Source organism: Nasonia vitripennis (assembly GCF_009193385.2).
Source record: "Nasonia vitripennis strain AsymCx chromosome 1 unlocalized genomic scaffold, Nvit_psr_1.1 chr1_random0002, whole genome shotgun sequence".
In the NCBI taxonomy this organism is placed as follows: Eukaryota; Metazoa; Arthropoda; class Insecta; order Hymenoptera; family Pteromalidae; genus Nasonia; species Nasonia vitripennis.
Window position 1 is genome coordinate 3,439,190 of NW_022279588.1, and position 24,208 is coordinate 3,463,397.

The 24,208-nt window shown below is 36.1% G+C and overlaps 1 protein-coding gene across 1 annotated transcript in view; it reads right to left on the reverse strand.

The window, feature by feature from the left end:
- Eif4g (eukaryotic translation initiation factor 4 gamma) overlaps window positions 1-24,208 on the reverse strand; it is a 163,969-nt gene that overhangs the window by 5,188 nt on the left and 134,573 nt on the right. The window contains 2 exon segments of the mRNA NM_001167859.1: window positions 23,324-23,473; window positions 23,559-23,634. Coding sequence (NP_001161331.1) covers window positions 23,324-23,473; window positions 23,559-23,634 — 226 coding nt within the window.

A 24,208-nucleotide genomic window follows, 5' to 3' on the forward strand; every position in this document is an offset into this window, starting at 1 on the left:
CACTAACTAATTTAACTGTTATTAAAGATAAGACTAAAAAATAAATATACTCTCTCTCTCTCTCTCTCTCTCTCTCTCCCTCTCTCTCTCTCTCTCCCCCCCCCCCCCCCCTCTCTCTCTCTCTTACACATACTCGATAATGGATTGGCAGATTTGGATGCATTGAGAAATAAGGTGTATCTACTAGACTATAGTTTTTGGTTTCTAGAACCATCTACACTTATAGGGAAGAGGTGTCAGGTTGATACAAAAAACGCCAAAAATAATTTTGCAAAATTCAATTAACAGCCATAAAACAAAAACTAGCTGGAAAAATTAAAAGTAACTTCTTTTCCCCAATTCAGAATTCGAAAACGGATAAACATGCCAAATTTTGTAGACATTCATAGCCTCGATTCGAAAATATTGCGGTATACACACACATACACACACACGCATCCACACGGTCATTTTGTAAAAACACGTGATTCGAACGGTATGAACCTCAAAATGGATTTCTAACCTATTTTTGAGAGTCAAAAATTTTACTAATTTTTTAATATTTATAAATATTTATCTAATGTCAAAACATTACAATTCATAGTATCAAACATTAGAATGGTGATATAAATTGTTTAGAGTATAAAATACTCTCAAAACTTGTAAGAAGGAGGAACACTGCACACCTATATAGATATACTGATAGCATAAGATGAAAACTTTGAATTGTTGTATCTTAAAAAAAAACCTCGTTTGCCCTATCCAACTTTTTCTTCATGATTTGTATTGCTATTTTACACCTTAAGCTAGTTTTTCAAAAATATTCTAAGAAAACTCGCTTCTCAATTCAACTAAACGTCCTCAAAATTCGGACTTGGTATAGGCTTCCTATGTTAAAATACAAAATTTCAAGGCTCAATATCTCTAAAAATAATGTCGCTTGAGGGGTCAAAAAAAAAAATACCACGTTGTAGAGGACACTTAATTGAACATGTAAACAAAGTTTGAGCGATATCCTAAGAAAATAAATATTACGGTGAACTACTTTAAAGGAGTTAAAAGCAGTGTTGTTGATAAGACAATTACTTTTGAAGAATACGCGAAGTGCTTAAAAGATTAATCCACGCAGTATAGACAGCAATGTATCATTCAATCGAAAGCTCATAGAGTGCAAACTGTTGAACAGACGAAACTAGCAGTAAGCCCCTACGATGATAAGCGATATCTAATTCCAGAAAAAACGAATACTCTTTCCTAGGAGCATTATCAAATATTATATGAAAATTAATTATGTATAAATATTGTAAAATAAATTTATTTTCATATAGTCCTTACAAATCTGATTTATTTATCCAACAATTGTGCGAATTATCAAATCCTAACCATTTTTCCTACCACTCTCTCCGAGTTCTACCCACCTATCCTCGAAGGAAGGCTAGATAGGGAATCTAAGAACGTAAAACAAAAATTCTCGAACCCTCTTACCTACCTTTTAACCCCCCCCCCCTTCCTGAGTTCCACGAATGCAACATTGGAGGAAGACTCTGGGTGAAAAGGGTTTAGGCATTTTTGTTATAACTTTTTAGCTTTCTTCTACTCACCCCGAGTTCTACGCATCTAACATCGAAGGAAGGCTAATGAGGGCATTTAGAAACGTAAAACAATAATGCTCAGACCCTCATACCCAACTCACCCTGAATTCTACGCATCTAACATCGAAGAAAAGCTAGAGAGAGGATTTAAAAACCTAAAACAAAAATGCTCAAACTCTCTTACCTCACTCTCCCTGAGTTCTACGCATTTAACATCAAAGGAAGGCTAGAGAGGGAAGCTAAAAAGTTAAAACAAAAATGCCTAAACCCATTTCACCCACTCACCCCGAGTTCTACGCATCTATCATCGAAGTATGCAAGTTTTTTGGCACACGATTCTGCTCTAGAACAGACTTCATTGCTGCTGCAACTTCGTTTTTAGTTTCCTGCTTCAAAGGTACGGTCCAAGCATACGTTGAGAAGACATCGATAACCGTCAGCAACTACTTGTAACCCTTGTTTTCTTATGCGTAAGGCTGCATTTCCACCAGATTAGCGTGCCACTTTTACCAGTTTCTCTAGCGGATCCACAATTGGCTTAAGGAGACTGACACACCTTAAATTGTCAAAAATAAAAAATTCAATTTTTTGTTTATATTTTTCCCACCTTGTTTAAAAAATGAATTAAACTGTTAAATATATTCAGGTATAATGTAAGAAACATAAAACAATGTTTATATGTGCCATATTATCAGGTATGAAATTTCTTGTAAAGCCGAAATTCAGAATTTTTATTTTTATATGCTTCTAACATATATAGTTTCCAGATGAGTGTGGGATTTTGCAAAAGAATATTATTTAAAAAAGTTTTCTGAAAATAATCAACAAAAATTGTTTAAACACTTTAAAAAGTAACAAATTTTATGTTAATATCTAGAAAACTTTTTTAAATAATATTCTTTTGCAAAACCCTATACTCATCTGGAAACTATATGTGTTTGAAGCATATCTATTAGTTGTCATACCTGATAATATGGTACATACAAACATTGTTGTATGATTCTTACATTATACCTGAATATACAGGGTGAGTCATTTTAATCTTTAATCTCAATTATCTCGTTGGCAAAGCATGCCAGCGAAAAAAGTTTCGGGTAAAAGTTTTAAGATTTTTCCCTGGCTATCTGATGATGACCTTGACAATGTCATTGAGCATGACCTTCAAGGTCATTTGTAGGTCAAGTCGATTTTTTCAAATAGAAACCCCTACTTTTGGCACCAGAAATGGAAAGAGCGGGAAATTTTACTTTCGAACATGTGATTTTGGAAACAAATCATCTTTTGTGCGGAAATTACCTTTGACATCAGCCGAACCCAGGATGCACCATCGAGGAGGTTGTCAAAAGGATTTAGCATCCCATTTTTTGTTTTTTGTTTTATTTTTTTTGTAATTTTTTTTATTTGTTTTTTTTTGTTTTTTCCCTTTTTGTTTTTTTTTTTTTGTATTTTTATGGAATGTTAACTGGAGTTAACCATTGATTAATTGTTCGAAATTACCGCCGTTTTTTTGGATGCAAAGATCAAGTCGAGCTCTGAATTGTCTTATGGTTCTAAGTAGAACATCTCGAGGGATTGCTGCACAAGCTGTACGAATGGGTTCGATCATATTATCTCGCATTGTTGGCCGTTGAGCATAAACAACATTCTTAAGATATCCCCATAAGTAAAAATCGGGAGGGGTTAAATCAGGTGAACGAGGGGGCCAGGCAACTGGGCCACTTCGCCCAATCCACCTGCCATTGTAGCGGGTGTTTAAATAATCACGAACAATGCGTGCATAATGTGGTGGTGCTCCATCTAATTGGATCCACATTCTTAGCCTTGTGGCTAGGTCTACATTTTCTAGTAATTCAGGTAAAATGTCTCGAAGTAATCTCAAAAAGTTTACCCCATTCACGTTCTCTTCAAAGAAATAAGGACCAATCAAATAGCCATTGATGATTCCACACCAGACCATAACACTCCAGCGGTGTTGATTGTCTATGGGCCTGAACCAATGAGGATTTTCATCTGACCAATAATGGCAATTATGTCTATTCAATTCTCCAGTGTTTCTGAATGTTGATTCATCTGAAAAAAGAACGTGCCTGAAAAAGTCTTGATATTGTTGAATCATTCGTATTGCCCATCGACAAAAACGTACTCGCAAAATCATATCATTTGGAGTTAACTGTTGTGTTAATGTTATGTGATAAGGATGATATCTTCTCGCTCTCAATATTCGGGATGCTGTTGATTGAGGTATACCTATTTCTCTTTCTATTTGTCGAGTACTAATGTGAGGATCAAGATGAATAATCGCTAGAATGGTAATAACACGAGGATCGTTTTCGTCGTATTCATGATGACGGCGTTGACGAACAAAAGCTCCATTTCGAGCTCTCTGAGTTAAGGTTTGAATAGTAACATTACTTGGGTGTCTCCTATTGGGATAGCGTTCAGCATAAAGTCTGGCAGCTGCTGCATAATTATTTCGACTTTATCCCAAAATCATGATCATATCAACGATTTCGTTGGGACCATAATCAGCCATGATCAAAATCAAAATAATTTGTTACAGACCAGTAAACAGGGAAACAGATTTTTTTCAATAATAATTATCGATTTACAAGAAGTAAAAAACACGATTAAGCTTTTCTGCACTAATTTGCTATCTACATAACTGTTAAGAGTAGTTCACTCTCAAAAATTGACACTAATACAAAATAATGGAATGACTTAACTACATCAAGAATTTTGAAAATTGACACTAATACAAAATAATGGAATGACTTTGAAAATTTTTGAAAACTGAAAAAATTACGAAAATTTTAGAAAATATTGAAAATTTCTGGAAATATTGAAAATTTTTTCATCTTTGAACGCATGTCACTCTCTTTTCATTTATGGGGCTAAAAGTAGGGGTTTCCATTTCAAAAAATCAACTTGACCTTGAAATGCCCTTGAAAATCCTGTTTAACGACAGGGTCAAGATGACCATTCGTCAGCCGGGGAGAAAACTGAAAACTTTTGTGGGTAACATTTTCTCCTTGAATGCATTCGAGTTCAGCTAACCAGTTGTACTGTTATCGGCATGACCAATGACCTTGAACATTGAATTCAAGGTCAAGGCAAGGTCATATTCAAACGTAAAATTTCCCGCTTTTTCCATTTCTGGTGCCAAAAGTAGGGGTTACTATTTGAAAAAATCGACTTGACCTTCAAATGACCTTGAAGGTCATGCTCAATGACATTGTCAAGGTCATCATCAGTTATCCAGGGAAAAATCCTAAAACTTTTACCCGAAACTTTTTTCGCTGGCATGCTTTGCCAACGAGATAATTGAGATTAAAGATTAAAATGACTCACCCTGTATGTAATAGTTTAATTCATTTTTTAAACAATATGGGAAAAATATAAACAAAAAATTGAATTTTTCATTTTTTGACAATTTAAGGTGTATCCGTCCCCTTAATAGTCTCGCCAAGAGCTTTTTCCATGCTAGCTTTACCTTGTTTCAATAATCTATGTTTGCATCTAATTGCTTTTCTAGCTCTTGTAATTTGCTAAAGAATGCTTTTTTTTCACGTCGAAAGTCTGCGATGTTGACTGTTTGACCAATCACAGTCTACTGCAACTACTCACACCTGCTATACGTTATATTTGTAGCAAAGCAATCAAAACCTTTTGTATATTGTCCATCATTGATGGGTCGCTCCTTATCGATAAAAACAAATCCCTGTTTACCATCTTTCCTGCATGCTAAACATAAAGCTTTTAAATTTGTATATGTCACATCAGTACACAACTGTATCGTGTTTACTGAAAGGGAAGTACCGTAAAGCAACAAAATATAACACAACTTATTTTTGCTTCCTTCCTAAGAAAGCCTTGTAATAGTAATTTTTGGAGTTTGTGTAAAAACATATGGAAACTGTGTTTTGATGCATTTTTAGTCAAAAAATGGTGTTTTTGGAAAATATCCATAGGGATGTGTGTGTGTTCGTTCGTTCGTTCGTACACACCTGCATCTCAGGTGTCTACTTAGTAGATTTTAACCCACCAAGTCTCCTTTTCTTTGTTTTTACCAGTACATATTGAAAAATCCGTTTTTACATTTTGTAGACGCGTTTTTTTAGTTTTACAATTTCACGTACCAGGAAAAGGTCGCAAAAGCTGCTTGAGAAATTTATACTTGGGCAGTTTCAGCGGCTTCGAACAGATGTATACGGTTTCAAACTAAAGTTCATTGGGATGCGGTATGAGAGCGAGCAGTCTATTGGTTTTACTACAATTTGAAGATACCCTGTAAGCAAAATCTAAGTTTGGAATGGGTCTTAAACGGCGACAAAGAAAAAAAAGAAGCCATCTATTTCACTAGCCAAAATAATTAAAGCTACTTCTACTTCTGCTATTCCAAGCAACAACTCTCACGCATTCATTCGCAGCGCTCTAAAGGTGCTCTTCAAGCTGGAGGCAAGAAAAATGTACGTATTCCACGTATGTTGTTAGTCCCATCCAAAATTGGAGCATTCCTGCCATTTCTCATTCCGATATTTGCCCGTTAAAGTGCACCAGGTGCATTAGCAGCTGGCGCTGCTGGTATTGCTAAAGCAGTGAACGATGCTAGTGCTGCAAAACGACAGCTCGAAGAAAGTCAGAAGCATAACAAAACGATGGAAGCTATTGCACTTGGTTGTAAGGGTCTCTATTTGAAAAAAAAAAACTTCAAATTGCCACAACGTGCATTAACTGACGCCGATCTTCTCAAATATGCCCGCATCCTAAAAAATTCCATATTTTCGGGGTGTTTATATGCAAAATGCAGCAAGCGAACCGCAGCATGTGACAAGTACTCAAAGCGCTAACACGTCAAAACATAATGTTCCTGAGAAGTCTAGATCTAAAAGTTGTCCTTGAAAAAATCGCTACCAATTCTTTGACGCGTAGCTTCCTTCAACATTATGTATTGCTTTAATATCCGAATTGTTTTTACTTTATATATAATTCCAAGTTTTTGTACTTTTTAGTTTGATAGATAAAATTATTTCAAATCAATTTGAAAATCAAAAGGTATCACCCTCCCATTTTTATCTGACACCTTATTTACCAACCTGTATATTTAAACGCACATGCGTAACTAAAAATCTTCTTTCTAACGAATTGATAAAGCAAAACTAGAAAAAATGAGCCTAAGTATACATTAACATCCAGTAAATAGAAGCTGAGACATAAGCAATGCAGTTTTCAATTATGCAAAGTATACAGGGTGAGAAAACAAAATTTGGAAGCTTAATATCTTCAGAACTAATTGGTTTCATAAACAGCCAAAAGAAAGGGATCAAGATGCTTTATGATGCTAACTATATCCGAAATTTGAACTTGATTATTGCTTTTTAACTCCAGTTATCGCGTCACGTACAAAAACGACATTTTTCAGTTTTTGATGTTTTTCTCAGGATCTGCCCCATGAAATAAGTCAAAATTAAAGTAGAGTAGAGTCCTAATAAGTTTCAAAAATCATGTTTTTTTTAGAAAGATTCAACATTTAGTTTTCGAGTTAAAACAATTTCAAAAAATTGTGCTTTATGGTGTATAATAAAATAACGACGAACGATAATATAAATTTTCTGCGGTAAAAAGATAGGTAATTTTATTCTCTTTCAGATACATATTAAGCAATTAACTCATATCAAATTTTTCAATAACTTTATTGTTATTTAGTAGTAGAAACAAAAATAATGACACTTTGTGAGTTAAAATCCACTAAGTAGAAGCTGAAATACAGGTGTGTACGAACACACACACCACGCGGGGAGGCCTGAAACCCGTATGTGGCGCGTCCCCCGGGTGGCGGATGGGGGACTGCTCGTTTTGGTATATACCTCAGAAGGTAGAGCAGAAATAAAATATGCTCCGTGGACCAAATCAGGCTGCCACATTTGCCGTGCGGTGCGACCCGTAAGCTGCCAAAAGGAGATCCTGGGTGGGGAGGCAATCTGAGGTTGCGAGCCAAAGTGACCTGAACCACCTTTAGCTCCCGCTGACGGCAAGACGGGAGGCCGGGCACATAGCCTGTACCGGTCAATCGACTGAGACAAGTGCGTAATATTGCTTGATGTCTGCCAGAAACTCTCTAGAGAGCCAAGCACTTTGTTCGGGGTGGGAGGTTCGAGAGAGTAGAGGTGGGCTAGGGCATATCGTGTGCTATACCCGGGTATGATGTTCCCAGTCTGGTACCGCTTACAGTCATGTGTTAAGGCCATATCAGCTGCCTCCATAGACAGGGGGATCAAGGGTGGTCGGACACATACCGGGATGAAGACTATTGTCGAGCATAGATAATTTAACCGAGCAAGGAGAGAAAGCAGGAAAAGGAGCTCTCGAAATCTAAAATAAAATTCAAAATGTTAAGCGAGAACGAGAAAGCATATAGGAGAAGATCCGAGACAGGCTGGACTCTATGAATAATGTTGTGTTAAACGCATCCAACATTCATAAGTCTGTTAAAAGCGATCCATCGAAAAGAGCAAGAAGAGCCTTAGATTGATGCTAAGTAAAGCGAAAATGTTATCGAACAAGCAGCATATCCAGAAGGAGGACAAGGCATCACAGACAATAGAAGCATTAAACGCGAGGACAACAAAAACGCTAAATAAGCTTAAGGCAATGTCACCAAACCAGGTAGAAGAGCGGCAAGAAAACTATGCTAAAACATCGCTAAAAGCGAAACGCTTTGCTTTTCACATAAGGCACTCGCCGATATTTAAAGGTTCGCTGATGAACACATACATAGACACACATACACACACAAAGTATGCAGATATTCAAATATTATTGATACATTCATTTAACTGTAATGGGGTATGACTTGACGATGAGAGGAAACATCGTCTTTTTTTCCTGTTCTAATTACCGGTTGTGTTATCGGATGTTATTTTTAATATACTGCCCATGCTTTATAGAAGAAATTCGTATTCTTTGATAAAACATAAAATTTTCAGATTCACCAATTGCATAATCTAAATAAAACTACTCATTTTCATTCGAATACTTTTATTGATCTGTTGCAGCAAAAAATAATGTTGAATTTTAATGACCATTGATTTGTGTATAAAAGATTTTAGGGATTGTAATGATAATAACATATAAAATTTATAAGTTAATAATACGATTAGAAAATAATAATCAACGGGACCTGTTTCGCAATAGCATTTTGGGAGTGAGGAAATGTGACAGGAAATGACGAACTCAGAGTATGTGAACTGAACTTAGATTTATTCGAACTTTCGTTTCGTCGAGTGTCGATAGCTTCGAGTGCGTGCGACTCGTGTCGTGTCTCTAGCGTAACTGATTTCTGTCCTCCGACATCGGCCGTCGAAGATTTCGTCAGCTCCGCCTCCTGTACCGATCAACTGATCGGATCGGCAGGGACGGAGCGTGCGCAGCCCGGGTAGCGCGTCAGCGGCGGGGTCGGCTGGCTCAAGCGGCCCGCTGTTTGCTGTTTTATTGCGCCGGTAATCCCCCAGCGTCGGCGCGCATCCGCGGCTCTAGCAGTTTATAGTTATACTGCGCCAGGAAAAACCCGTGCGCAATCTAGCGTAGGTCGCAGGTATCGAGATGCGGGGTCGAACGCTTTATTGTCTCCCCGAGCGGAAAACGAATCCGATGAGTGCTAATCCCGGTCGAGCTGTTCGTGGCACGGTCGCCTGGGTCTGCGTGTGCGCGGACGCGCGCGTGTGTGTGTGCGTGTCTGTGCGTGTGTGTCGAGTGTGCTGGCAAAAGCGTGTGGCGCGGCTGCCACAGCATTATTCCAGCTAAGAAAACAGACTAAACTATTCTTGATAAATGCTGCACGACGGGATAATACTTATTTAACATGGTGGGTCAGTATTTATTTGTTTCTGTTCCTTTTTGCGTGTAACGGGCCTAATCTTCAGTCAAGACAGTGGCAGCACTTCCATATGTCTAGCAGCTACGCCCTGCTAAAAATATGCGATTGTAATCGATGGACAAAAAATGAATCGATTCCGAGTCTATATCTTAATCCTGCGTTTTACATTTGAAAGCGATTATATTCATGGTACTGCGTGTGTAATATATTGATGGCGTTAAAATCGATTTTAAACGATAAAATAATATCGATTAAACCGGATTAGAATACATAAGTATTAGGATATTCACTTAATCGATTCAATGCCTACTTAAATCGGAACCAATATATATGTGTACACTAGAAAACGGTTTTAATGATTTTTATATCTAACATAACATTTGATGTTATTAAGTCAATCGATTTTAATAAAGTTTCAACTCAAATTGATTGTAGTTAATAAATCTATTCTGTCTTCTACAGCATTTGACCAAGCAACACCAGGAGGTTATATTAAGAAACATAAGCTCGATTAAAATCGACTAGATTCGCAATGAATTTAATCGATTCTAATCAAAATATAAAGGATTTTTTTTCATAAGGGATTTTACAAAACTTTGATCATTAAGGTCACTTAAAATGTTATCAAAATTATTTGTAAAATTAAACTAATTTAATATCGACTAATAAGTTGATTCATATTTATTGAAAGAATCCTAATTGAACTGCATTAAAATAATCATCGCATAAAAGTCGATAAAAATATCTTCATTTTGATATTTAGATTGCGATTGAGACCTATTCACATCGATAATTAAAAACATCGATTAAATCAATCTAGTATTTTTAGCATTTTTAGGGATTCTTTTTTTGATTATTTTAATTGATTGTACTATTCGAACAGATTTATATATACTGATAAAATAACAATTAAATGATATTGCAAGAATATTATTCGTTTTGGTTATTGAAGTCTATTAAACTATATTCAGAGCTATTCATAAAACTAGTATTGGGATCGATAAACTATTTAGTAATAAATAGTAATTTTCAAATCGATTGAAATTAGTTAAAAAAATTACAATTCAGCTGCACTAAATTAATTACTACATAAACATCGATAAAAATATAATAAATTTAATACTTATTTTTCGTATTAAAACCGATTGTAATTAAAAACGATTTAAATCGATAGTAATTTAATCGACCAAATTTGGCTGGTCAATTGAATGGATTTAAAACGATTAAATTTGTTTAAATTTTAATCGATTTCAATCGAATTAAATCGCATATTTTTAGCAGGGCGACTATGCCTGAGCCGGAATGGCAGTACGACACTGCAGCGTACGACAGTACCGCCATCTACGACATGTTGTACGACACTTATGACGGTTTATGTCGCGTTGTTGCGGCATATAGTTTTGGACTTGTTGAATGACAGCAGCGCCACTGTGTGCTCTCTCTTAAATAGATGTGTTCTTATCTAAATAGTTCTTAATTCTGTTACTATAAGGTTAAATGAGGTTTATATTTTTGGAGCAAATTATATCATTCTGTGCGTTAAAAGTATAAGCTAATGTATTTTAGCGAATTAATAATTTTAAGATTTACCGTAAAAGCCATAGAGTCATGCTAGAAAATTGTTTAAGGAGCAAAGTTGCCTTTGATTACTAATAGTGTTATTCTAAAGTCATATTTATGTAGTTTACGAGTCGAATCGTTTGTCCAATTTTAATATTGAAGTTTACACTCCATATTTAGTACTTACTTTAGATTTTAGTTTGTTTTGACTTTTCAATTTTAAATTGTAAATTATATTGCATGTATTGTTGGTGGATAATAATATTGTTTGATAGTTATTATTTTTCTCTCATTATTAGTGATATATGTGCGGGTATGTATATAATTTGTTGAATTGCACAAGTGTTCCATTTATGTGTATTCTGCCTTCAATATAGTACTTCAATGGAATTATTAGATAAGTAATTTATTATAAATTAAAAACAAAAGTTATTGTTTAAAACTTTTTCTATTAAGCATTTACTTTGTGGAATTTATTTTATTGTTTTTCAAGGTTTTTCAATGTTTATGATGTTTGTAGCAGATGAATTTTTCTATCAGCTACTTGACAAGTAAAGTATATTATTTTTAATTTATTAAAATTATTATTTATCTTGTATATAAATAATTTTGTTGCATTTTATTGCAAAGTATAATGTCATTGATATTTCATTATAGTCAAAGATTGCATAAAAATTTGTTTACGGTTAAAATTATGATTAAAATATTGTTCTTATTTTTATTATTATTATTATTATTATTATTATTAATTTTTCAATGCAATCATGATTGTTATTTATGATTGTTATAATTTGCTATGTATAATCTAGTTACAATTTAATTAATGTATACAATGCATGAATTACAATTTAGTAAAAGTATCTTGTTCAATATTTGTTTAAGAAGTCGATTCTGTGATGCAGTAACCATATATCATTGAGTTAATGATTTACATTGTTATAATTTATATGTATTTTTATAATTATGAGGCATAGTGTTACATTCAGAGCAAGCAAGATTAAAGATTTATCGTTTTAGACTTTGTGTTTACATGCGGTAGTTGTATACGTATGTTGTACACATCTACACTTATGTAAGTGTTTAGTGGACGCAAGAGTATAATAAAAAATTCAAGATTTTAAGTAAATGCAAATATTAAATGCATATATATATATATATATATATATATATATATATATATATATATATATATATATATATATATAATATATATATATAAATGCATATATATATATATACACACACACACGCGGTGATAAAAGCAATATAAGTGACTTGCTGCTGTCAGCCATAGCAGGGCAGCACAAATTTTGTGTACGACATGACAAAGTTGTGGTTGACAAAGACAAGCCTCTACCGTTCACAGGCTTATTGGATACGGGCTGTGCAATAATATATTGTGATGATGCGTATGCTTCTGAAAAATAGGAGTGATAAGAAAGTAACAGGATTACAAGATTCACGAAGACACAATAAAGAGAAGGTTTAGTCAGAAAAAAGCTAAAAGGAAGTAGGGTAACAAAAATTCTAAAAATTTAGTCTAGGCATGGTGTAGAGTTTAAGTAAAAAAAGGTAGTTCAAGCAAGTATGAGCAAGTATGTGTAATATAAGGATATTTTGAAAATTTAGTCTGAGTGTTATGCAGAATATCGTATATTCAGTATATATAGTAAGTTTGAGAGATAAAAAGGTGATTTAAGCAAGTATGACATGTAATATAAGGTTTTTTAAAAAATTTAGGCTAGGCGTAGTGTAGAATATAGTATATTGAACATATATAGTCATTGTACAAGTATTGCATAGATATCATGTAGAATATAGTATATATCATATAGATAATGAATTTGACTGAAAAAGTTGTTTTGAGCAAGTATGCTGTGTAATATAAGGTCACTTCTTATAAACATCAGGTCCTGCGCACGGACGGAAAGTCAATTTTTGGAGAATGAGGCTTCGCTAATAGAAAGACTTTTTTCAATTAGGTGTTTAGAATTTTTAAATACTGTGAATTTGTTCAGAATTTAATTTTCTACAAAATAGCCAGAATATTTTTACGAAAAAACGTTTTTGTAAAAAATGGCTCAGAAAGAATTGAAAAAAAAAACACATTTTTGGTCAAATCCAATAGGCATTCGTCCTGGGTATAAGACGTTTCTTTGAAACTCTTTATACGGGTCGAGTGCCTAAAAAACGAAGAAAGATAAGGAGTAGCCCCTGTGGTAGTTGCATCAAAATGCCAATCACAGGTGTCTTCGGAAAAAAGGCATACCCACCCTGGCGGGAGGATATCACCGTAAAGGATAAAATAAAAGAAAAGGAGAGGAAAAAGGAGATACATGAAGACACTAGTGCCAAGAAAAAAAAATGGCACTAGAAAACAACGAGAGGGACCAACCAGGGCTGATGCGCTTGCTTTAAAAGCTGCTGAGGGGAATTCGTACAATGATATTTTGAGGAAAATAATAGCGGACCCCAATCTAACAGTGCTTGGTTACAGCGAAAAAAGATACGCAAAACGGTGGTAGGAGATCATTTTTTTGAGCTACGACGCACCAAAGACGTGAAAACGTAGGAACTTCAAGAAGCGGTCAAATCGGTGCTGGTATAAGAAGCCACAATTAAGAGGCTTCAGCATGAAGTGGTCTTTGAAATAAAAGACCTTGACATGCTTACCTCTAAACAGGATATTCTAGAAGCCCTGAATAGAGAGTTTTCAAAAGAGAAGGAAGTAGTAGAGGAGACGTCCGTAAAGACCCTCCGGAAGACTTATGGAGATACGCAGACCGCCGTCGTACAACTGCGTGCCCAGATTGCCCAAAAGGCGATCGCAAGGGAAAAGCTCAAAGTAGGTTGGGTTAATTGCAGAACGGAGTGCTGGTAGCTATACATGCCCATCCTACCGAGCCGCATTAAAAGATCTGAAGAACCAACGGAAATTTAGATAGTGCAAATAAATCTAAACCACTGTGAGACAGCACAGGACCTACTCAACCAGTATGTCCGCGAGAAAGAGGTAGACGTAGCTATTGTGTGCGAACAATATGAGAATCTAGACGAACTATTGTGGGAAATGGACACTACGGGTAAAGCAGCGATCTGGGCATGTGGAAATAATGCTTTCGGTGGAATAATGAAGACCCGTGAAGAAGGATTTATATGGGCTAAGGTAGCAGGTGTCACTGTTTACAGCTGCTACGCTTACCCTAACGCGCCAATCGAGCAGTTTGAACAACTGCTGGATCTGCTTGTACAAGATGCGGTAGGAAGAAAACTGCTACTAATCGCAGGGGACTTCGATGCGTGGGCTGTGGAGTAAGGCAGCATAAGGACTAGCCATAAAGGTCGGATACTCCTAGAAGCAATTGCTCTGCTAGATTTAGTCATAGTTAATCAAGGATGCACCCAAAAATTTAGAAGAGGAGACGCAGGGTCTATTGTCGACCTGACGTTTGTTAGCAGCAGCCTTATTGGCTCAGTTGCTTCATGGACAGTAAGTTAGCACTACACACATAGTGGGAGGAACGAAGGATTACGATAATAAGATGTTCCTGTTAGCACTAGAAGAAATGCAACTATCTGAAAACGGTAAACAGCAAGGCGGAGCAGCCGACGGTGAACATCACCCAAACATGTGACGCTGCTATACCTCGAAGAGTGGCATACAGTAGACGATCACCAGTATACTGTTGGGACAAGGAAATTGCGAGTTCACGTAGTGTGTGTCACTGGACCAGAAAGCGAGAACAACCGGCGAGGAAGAAATACTATAAAACTGGTATAGGCAAGGAAATAGTCGATGCCCGCGGACACGAAATAAAGGACGCTAAAAGGAGTCTTAAGAAGAAAATCCACGAAAACAAACGACGGTGGCTTAAGGAACAACAGGACGAGGTTGAACAAGACCCTTGGGGTCGACCGTATAAAATAGTAATGAAGAAGATTAAAGGAAGGTACGTGCCTTTACCAAAAAGCCCGGAACAATTGCACCGGGTAGTCACCACACTGATCCCCAGGCAACTGGAGGAACCAAGTGTCATCGAAAAACTTGATATGCTCTCCCTCTGCATGTATCAGATGGTTAATAAAAAAGCTGGTTAGCTTTCAGAGAGCAGAAGGTAGTGTTTGTGCAAAATGTATGAGCGTTCGAGCGTGATTTATGACTAAACTCTACCTTCAGGACTCTGAAAGCTAACTAGCTTTTGTGTATACAATAGTCTACGTGCTGAGGGAGAGCATATCAAGTTTTAACTTTTTCCAATCACTCAGTGTATAGCTATTGCTCCAAATGTGCTTAGTTTTACTTTCAAAGTGGTTTTTCTTCACACTGAGTGATTGAAAAAAGTTAAAACTTGATATACTCTCCCTCTGCATGTGTCAGATGGTTAATAAAAAAGCTGGTTAGCTTTCAGAGAGCAGAAGGTAGTGTTTGTGCAAAATGTATGAGCGCTCGAGCGTGATTTATGACTGAACTCTACCTTCAGCACTCTGAAAGCTAACTAGCTTTTGTATTTATCATCTGGCACATGCAGAAAGAGAGCCTATCAAGTTTTAACTTTTTCCAATCACTCAGTGTGGAGAAAATCCACTTTCCAAGTCAAACTAAGCATTTGAAGCAATAGCAATACACTGAGTGATTGAAAAAAGCTTCAACTTGATATGCTCTCTCTCTCTCTCTCTCTCTCTCTCTCTCTCTCTCTCTCTCTCTCTCTCTCTCTCTCTCTCTCTCTATCTCTCTGCACGTACACTATTGTATATACAAAAGCTGGTAAAATACAACCTGAAAGATAACCTTGAGATATATGCAACAAAATTTTATCTTAACTTCCACCATAATTTGATTTCATATTTGTTTTTTAAATTATTACTAAGTATATTATATTGGCTGTCATATTCATTATTTTTATTTTCCCTTGAATTATTCGTTAATAAATATGCCTCGCCGAAATTTACGTACGCCTGAAGAAGAAATTATTTATCAAAGAAATCGACGAGAACGTAATGCTGAACTTAAACTTCGCCGAGGTCAAGCAGCTCGCAATAATGTTATGGATAGACCTAGAGATGTTGAACAACAACCTCAACCTTTAGTAATTGAGGAAGATTATGTAGGACAAATGAACATTTTGTGCAAGCACTGTAACGTTAAACACTTTAGTTCAGAAAAAATCTCAAACAAAGGATTATATTATCTTTCAGCGATTGTTGCGGACATGGATCGGTAGTTTTAGACCCTGCACCTGCGTTACCTGATGAACTTTTAATTATGTTTAATAACTCGCACCCGTATTCAAATACTTTTTTTCAAAACATTCGAAGTTATAATAATTCCTTAGCGTTTGCATCATTCAACGCGAATTTATTTAATTTTCAAAATAGACGTCCTGGACCATTTTGTTTTAAAATCCAAGGACAAATTTATTATCAAATTAATACAGCATTGTTTCCAGAGGTTAATGAAAACCCTGCTTATGGGCAACTTTTTATTATAGATTCAGAAGAGGCAGTACGTTTTCGATTAATCGAATGTCCATCAATTAATCACGATATCATTACAATACTAGATAGAGTAATTAGAGAAAATAATATATTTGCTCAATCTTATGCAATAATGAAGGAAGAAATGGAAAATCAACAATCATCAGTAAATGATAGCGATGCTCCTTCAGAGTTACAATTACTTTTTTCTCTTAAACCAGGATCAGATAGAAGGAGATATAATTTTCAACGCGTAAATGAAGTAGCAGCTATTTTTTCAACAACAGCTGATGGAGAAATTCCTGAGTCTTATGTTACGATTCGTAATAAAAATACCAAAAACTTGCAGTGTATTAGCACAATGGATCCTAATGTTGAACCGTGGATCTATCCCCTGATTTATCCTTATGGTACACAAGGGTGGCATAGGAATTTAATGCGAGTAGATAATTCAAACAATAAACGTGTAACGAGATTGTCTTACGTTAGATATAAAATGGCAATAAGAAATCACGAATTTAATCAATTTCTCATGGATCGAAGACTTTCAGCAATGAATTGTAGATTTGTATGTAAAAATAGCAAAAGATAGAATTCAATACATCAGAGGCCATCAAAAAGAAATACGAGCAGATACGTATAAAGGTTTACATGATTATATGGAAAATGCTGCTGCTGATGTTGATGCTCGAATAGGTAAAACAATTATTTTACCATCAACGTTCATAAGTTCACCTCGTCATATGCAACAATGTTATCAAGATGCAATGGCTATAATTAACGAAAAAGGTAAACCATGTCTTTATCTAACCATGACCTACAATCCGAAATGGAAAGAAATTGAAGAAAATATTCTTCCTCATCAAGCTGCTGATCGGCCAGATCTTTGTGCTAGAATTTTTTATTTGAAAAAACAACGTTTGTTAGACTTTGTAAGAAAAAAAAATATTTTGGTGATGTAGCAGCTAACGTATATGTTATTGAATTTCAAAAAAGGGGTTTACCACATATGCATTTATTGATAACATTGAAACATGGTTTCAAAATAATTACTCCTGAAATTGTTGACAGATTTATATCAGCTGAAATACCTAATGCAGCAGATAATCCCCGACTTCATGAGATCGTAATGAAAAATATGATACATGGACCATGCGGTGACTGGTGCATGGTTGATGATAAATATTCCAAACGTTTTCCAAAAAATTTTCAAAATGAAACAGTAATGGATGATAATGGTTATACTTATTATCGTAGAAGGGACAATGACACTACTCATGAACAATCAAATGGTCGAATAGTTGACAACAGATGGGTTGTTCCATATTGTCCAACACTTTTAGAAATGTTAAATTGCCATATTAATGTGGAAGCAGTTTCAAGTATCAGAGCTGTAAAATACATGTATAAATATATTTATAAAGGGCATGATGCTGCAAATGTGGTATTAACTGAACAGAATAAGGAAAGAGTTATCAATCACGATGAAATCAAGGATTATTTAGAAGTCAGATATGTTGGGCCGGTAGAAGCGGCATACCGAATATTAAGCAAATTATTACAAGACAAGAGCCATTGTATCATACGATTACCTATACATTTACCTATGCAACACACTATTGTAATTCCTAATGATCTTACTAATGTTAAAGTAAATTTGGATCAATTCACTAGCATGCTATTAGATTACTTCAAACTAAATTCAGAAGATGAAAATGCAAGACAATATTTATATAAGGATATTCCGTGTCACTACGTTCATAAGAAAAATAAAGTAAATAAAATTACACTAGGGGAACCTCGAAAAGGACAATTCAATGTTTTTGGCAGGATACACTCAGTTAACCCATCAGAATTTGAATTATTTCACCTACGTTTGTTATTATTGAACGTTAAAGGAGCAACAAGTTTTGATGCTTTGAAAACAGTTGATGGTCAGCTTCTACCTTCGTTTTCTGCTGCATGTTTAGCTTTAGGACTCATAGAAGATGACGAAGAATGGAAACGTGCAATGGAAGAAGCAAAAGTATGGATGATGCCTCAACGACTACGTCGACTATTTGTACGTATTCTCATACATTGTCAGCCATTGCATCCAGAAGAATTATGGGATGAATTCAAAGATTCTTTGTCCGAAGATTTTTCACGAAATAATGATGTCATAGTAAGCCACCACATGGCGTATGCTCATATTAATAGTTTATTAATAAATGAAGGTAAAAGTCTGGCTGATTTTCCTACGATGGACCAGTCAGTAGAAATTGATATTATTTTGCCGGAAGAGAATGACAGAGTACAAATGAGAGAAATCGGCGAACAGCAGTATGAACAATTAAAAAACCAACAAAAAGAAATTGTTGATTATGTTCTTCATACAGCTAATTCAAATTGTCATGAACAAAATAAGTGTATATATATTGATGGTCCAGGAGGATCTGGAAAAACGTTTATCTACACAACGATTTATCATTTGTTATCAGTACAAAGTATAAAAGTATGTTCAATGGCTTTTACTGGAATTACAGCAACTTTGCTTCCTAATGGAAAAACAGTGCATAAAATATTTGGTTTACCAGTTCCTATGTTTCACGATACTTCTTCGAGTTTTAAATTACAATCAAACGAATGCCAATTTCTTAAAGAAACTTCAGTATTTATTTGGGATGAAGCTCCAATGGCACCACGATATGCCTTGGAAATAGTTAATAGAACTTTACAAGATATGCTGATGCTGAAATATTGAATCTTTCTATTAGATAGAAAGAAATCATGATTTAGTTCAAAATGTATTTGGTCAATTAATAAGTGAAAAAAAATTTACAGAAATTGGTAAAAGCGCTATTTTGGCACCACGAAATATTGATGTAGAAGAAATTAAGACGGGTCTGGAATTAGCCAGTCACAAAACGGAAGTTATCCTCATTTCCAGTAGAAAGAAGATGGAGGAAATCACACTGACGGTGGATGGACATGAGATCGTTTCTCAACCAACCATCAAATACTTGGGCATCACCATCGATGCAAGACTAAGTTTTAAACAGCATCTAGAAGTAGTAAGTGATAAAGCAGCAAAAGTTAGCGCTGCTCTGTCACGATTGATGCCAAATCTAGGAGGGCCAACTCAGAAGCGAAGGTTACTTTTAGCCAGTGTAACCACATCGATTATGCTATACGAAGCCCCAATATGGGCAGATGCGATGCGGGTGAAATCGTATGCACGAAAGTTGACTTCCGTGTATAGGCGAAGTGCACTAACAGTGGCGTCCGCTTACCGTACAGTATCGGAGGATGCTGCCTGCATTATAGCAGGCATGCCATCCATTGACCTTTTAGCGTTGGAAAGAAAGGACGTATCCGAAGATAGGAGACGATCGAATGACAAAAGCAAGAAAGAGATCTGGGATGCCGCAAGAAAAAAGACGATGGCTAAATGGCAAACAAGATGGGACGCTAGTGGCAAGGGGCGATGAGCTCATCGCCTTATACCAAGGGTAGAAGACTGGATTGGAAGAAGACATGGTGAAGTTAATTACTACCTCACGGAGATTTTGACATGGTACGAATGTTTCCGGGCGTACATGCATCGGTTCAAACTAGACGACCGTCCGAACTGCCCAATACGTTCGGATGCAACAGAGGATGTTGAGCACGTCTTTTGCGAGTGCTTACGATATCATCAGGAGCGAGAAGAACTTGAGAGTTATCTACAGACCAGAGTAACTTCTGAGTCGATTATGACGGACATGCTGAGTCCAGAGGATGGTGCGCAGTCAGCAATTATGCAGCAGACATTCTCAAGAAAGTCAGAAAGGACGAAGAAGACAAAAGAAGACTAAGAGGCTGAGTATGTACGTGTCTGTGTGCGACGCAGAAAATGAAGAATGACTGTAGTGATGACGACCACATCAACCAGAAGCGGGCGAAAGCCTTTCGCCCCCCTTCCCCCCGCCAAGCATTACTTGACGGTGGTACCGCGGGATTCAGGGGCATAGAAGATAAAGATAGAGCTAGGCACCTTTACCGAGGGTCGATAAAGGCAAAGAGGGCGTTCCCTTTTACGACTAGGTGTTTTTTCACCTGGCCGTAAGAGGGATGGGTTTAGTCAGTGTGAATCCGACACATGGCTGACATTGGGGATCGGGCTGTCTCGACGACCCCATAAAGAAGGTCATGATATGGTCTTTCTAAGATTTTCCCTAATACCTCTTTCTCTGAGAGAAAAACAAAAAAAAAAAAAAAAACACACATCCGTACAGATATTTTTCAAAAACACCATTTATTGACTAAAAATGCATCAAAACACACTTTCCACGTGTTTTTACATAAACTACAAAAATTACTATTGCAAGACTTCCTTAGGAAGGAAGCAAAAAATAAGTTGCGTAATATTTTGTTGCTTTCAGCGAAATGGAAGAGGTGCTAAGCATACAGTCCTGTTGCAATTGACGAATCTATTGCGCATTACGAGATTCATGCGCATCATTCCTATACTTTTTCAAATTTCAACAACAGCGATAAAATTTGCATTCGTGTACAACATCAAGATCTATGGGTGCTGAAGGCACGATACGATTGAAAATGCCGGCTGGCTAGAAATCGCAGACTCGACGGCTAGACAATAATAGCTCTTTTGATGTATCAATTTTACTTAGTGTGATCTTAGGTTTTGCTGAAGATTATCACAAAATTGTTGTTAATGCCAGAGCTCACTCTCACAAGATTAAATTCTGATGTAAATTCTATTACGCAGATGCAAGTAGTTGCGGCTGGCGCAAATGTTTTCAAGGATTATAAGGTTGAAATCACTAAAATTGAATGGCTGATGCCATACGTGGTGCTCGCGGATAAACATAAAATTATATTGCTTTATGATCTGGAACAGTATAGACCTATCACCATGAGTTTTTGTAGTTGAAAACTATATGAGTATCCATTACTACCCAGTACATAAAAACACGTGTGGACTGTTAAAAATGTTAATCAGCTAGAGAAGCCTCAGTTCGTTATTCTCGGCCATTAGCCAAATCGTAAGGGACGAAGAGAGGCTAATGCCAGTCGCTTCGATCATTGCAACATTAGTAACGTCACACTTTTGCTTAACTCTTAATACTATGCATATGGAAATCTCAATCTTAGTATTACTAATAATCAGTATGCTCTACTGTATGATATATATGCCAATTTTAAGAATGCTTACATCAACATAGAGGTAAAACCGATTTTGAAAAAGGCTGACTATCTGTCGTATGCTCCTCTTTGTGTCATTGATTATTCAAAACAAAATGAGTCATTGAAGCAAGCTTCAGTGGATGTACGTCTCGAATTTGAGGCTAGGGCAAATATTCCAGTTGGCACCTCTGCATACTGTTCGATTTTACACGATCGTATAGTTGAATACAACCCTAAGTGGTGATGTAAAAAAAATCATTTAAAGTGATGGGAGAAGATAATATAAATTGAGTAGCAGCTTGTGGTTGGTAGTCAGTCAAAATGGAATACGTGCTCGATGTGCAAGAATTCAGAAAGCCTGTAAACGAATTTGTCGCCCAGGAACTTGCCATAGGTCCACTCTATCCGTGCCTCAAAACATTGGTCTTGTTTTCAAGCTGCTCTTGGCGAAGACTTACAGCCAAGTACAAATCTGAAAATCTCTGGCTGGAACGTAATCATCATGGACTATTTTAAAATTTGGGAGATGTGGCATATGAGGAGCTCGAAAATGCGTTAAAAACTGTTCTATATAACGCAAGTGTTGTGTAAGTCAAAGGAGCTAAGAAGAAGCAATGAGAGAATTTCAATTTTTACGTAGTCGGTATCGATGGCTGAGTGGAATAAGGTCGTATCGTGGCGGCGACTCCGAGAACGTCGTATCGTAGCGGCGTCTTCGGAAACGTCGTATGGTGGTGGCGACTCCGAGAAAGTCGTATCCTAGACGGGATTTTATTTTCTTTAATTATGTAGTGGCAACACTTCGTGATTTTCAAATACGACTTTACAAGGAATAAAACGCGCGTGAAAAATTCTGAAAAAATCAGAATGTCTTATTTTTCATTGCCTTTGCATATATTATGAAAATTTATAACATTAATTGAATCGAATTCAACTTATGGACAAATTTAATCATATTAATTGGATGTATGTACACGCACCCAAGCACATAAAAATCAGTCACCGTCTCAAGTTAAAGTCCTCGGCTTTAGCCGACAAAGATTTCACATGCATTTAGACGTACAATACGTAAAAAACATGGGTAGCACCTCCAAACCATATGTCAACAAAAAGTTATGGGCCAATTACTAGTTACCAAAAAATAGCCTTTAATGCACCCCGGGTAATTTATTACCTGGCCGAGCGAACATTATTTTTTCCGGTATTACTGAACAGCTTAGCCGTAAATCGTGAATTTGAAAAAAAATTGTCGAAAATGATCCCATCGCTATCGAAAGTTGCAAGCTATATTGCATTCGAAACAAGAATTTTCAGTATTTTGTCAGATTTTCTGATTTTAGACGATTTAAAGTAGGGTACCACGACTACGAGCAATTTATAATAGGGTAAAAATCGTCTAAAATGATAAATAAATTCATAGAATAGTAAATGAATTTGTTGCATTAAATTTCCTTCTACTTACTGCAGAATAAAGAGAGTACGATGTTTAGGAATTAAAGAGGCTTTTTTTAATTGTAAACAAAATAAGCGGAGTAATTGGGGGCAGTAACTGAGGAGCAAAATTCTTGAACTGGCGGCGGCGAAATTTTGCGGCGAGAGATTATTTATAATATGATCTTGAGTTGCAAATTAATTATCTCTTATCTCGCATTTATTATTTGAATAGGCGTCTTACCTGCAGGATGGCTGGATTTGCTGATGTATGCTTGTACAGCAAAAAGGCATTGTAGTTCTAAATACGCATCTGCGTCTACATAGCGTTGGATTAATTTTTGCAATTTATCAAAAATTTCTACTTTTAAAACCCATTTGTCTTTGCACTGTTCTATAAAATCAATTAGAAACAAACAAAACATAAATAATATTATTTATAAATTTAGATTTTCTGAAATAGAAAATAGTTTACTAACCAACAGAAGTTTCCAAAATGGCAGTCATTAAAGCACGTATAAATTTAGGCTCTTTAGTTATATCACTAATATTAGTCTGCAACAAAAAAATTTTTTTATTCATATTGTACTTTTATTTATTTATAGTAATTATCATTACAAATAGAAATTCCCGTACTATATAATATTTGACGTATCAACCCTTTCCAGAGGTACACGACTTCACATAATGATGTAATTATTTTACACATTTGAAAGGCGTTTATTACAAGATTTTATACAAGAGTGTATAGCTTGAAACACTGTAGCTCTTGTATGCTGTGCTCTACTCGGAATATTATTCTGCACCATCCACGCGTTTTCCTCGGCGTAGCGAAAGTGCAGGCTTTCTGCTAATAAAGGGGCGTCAGACAACCAAATCGTCAAGACCGCGAGGTCTTTTTCTTACGCCTGCACTCTCGCGCCACCGAATCTTACCGCAGCTCAACCGTATCATATAATTTAGAGCAGGAGGGGTCCTTGGTCAGTAGAGGAGGTGGAGCAGATGGTCAAATTATGCTTCAAATTATGAACTCAAGCGGTTTATACTGTGACTGTCTTATTTATTCATGATCTTAGATTCACGCTTAAAGCTCCTTCTGCTCAACACTTCAGACACAAACTGAGTTCTC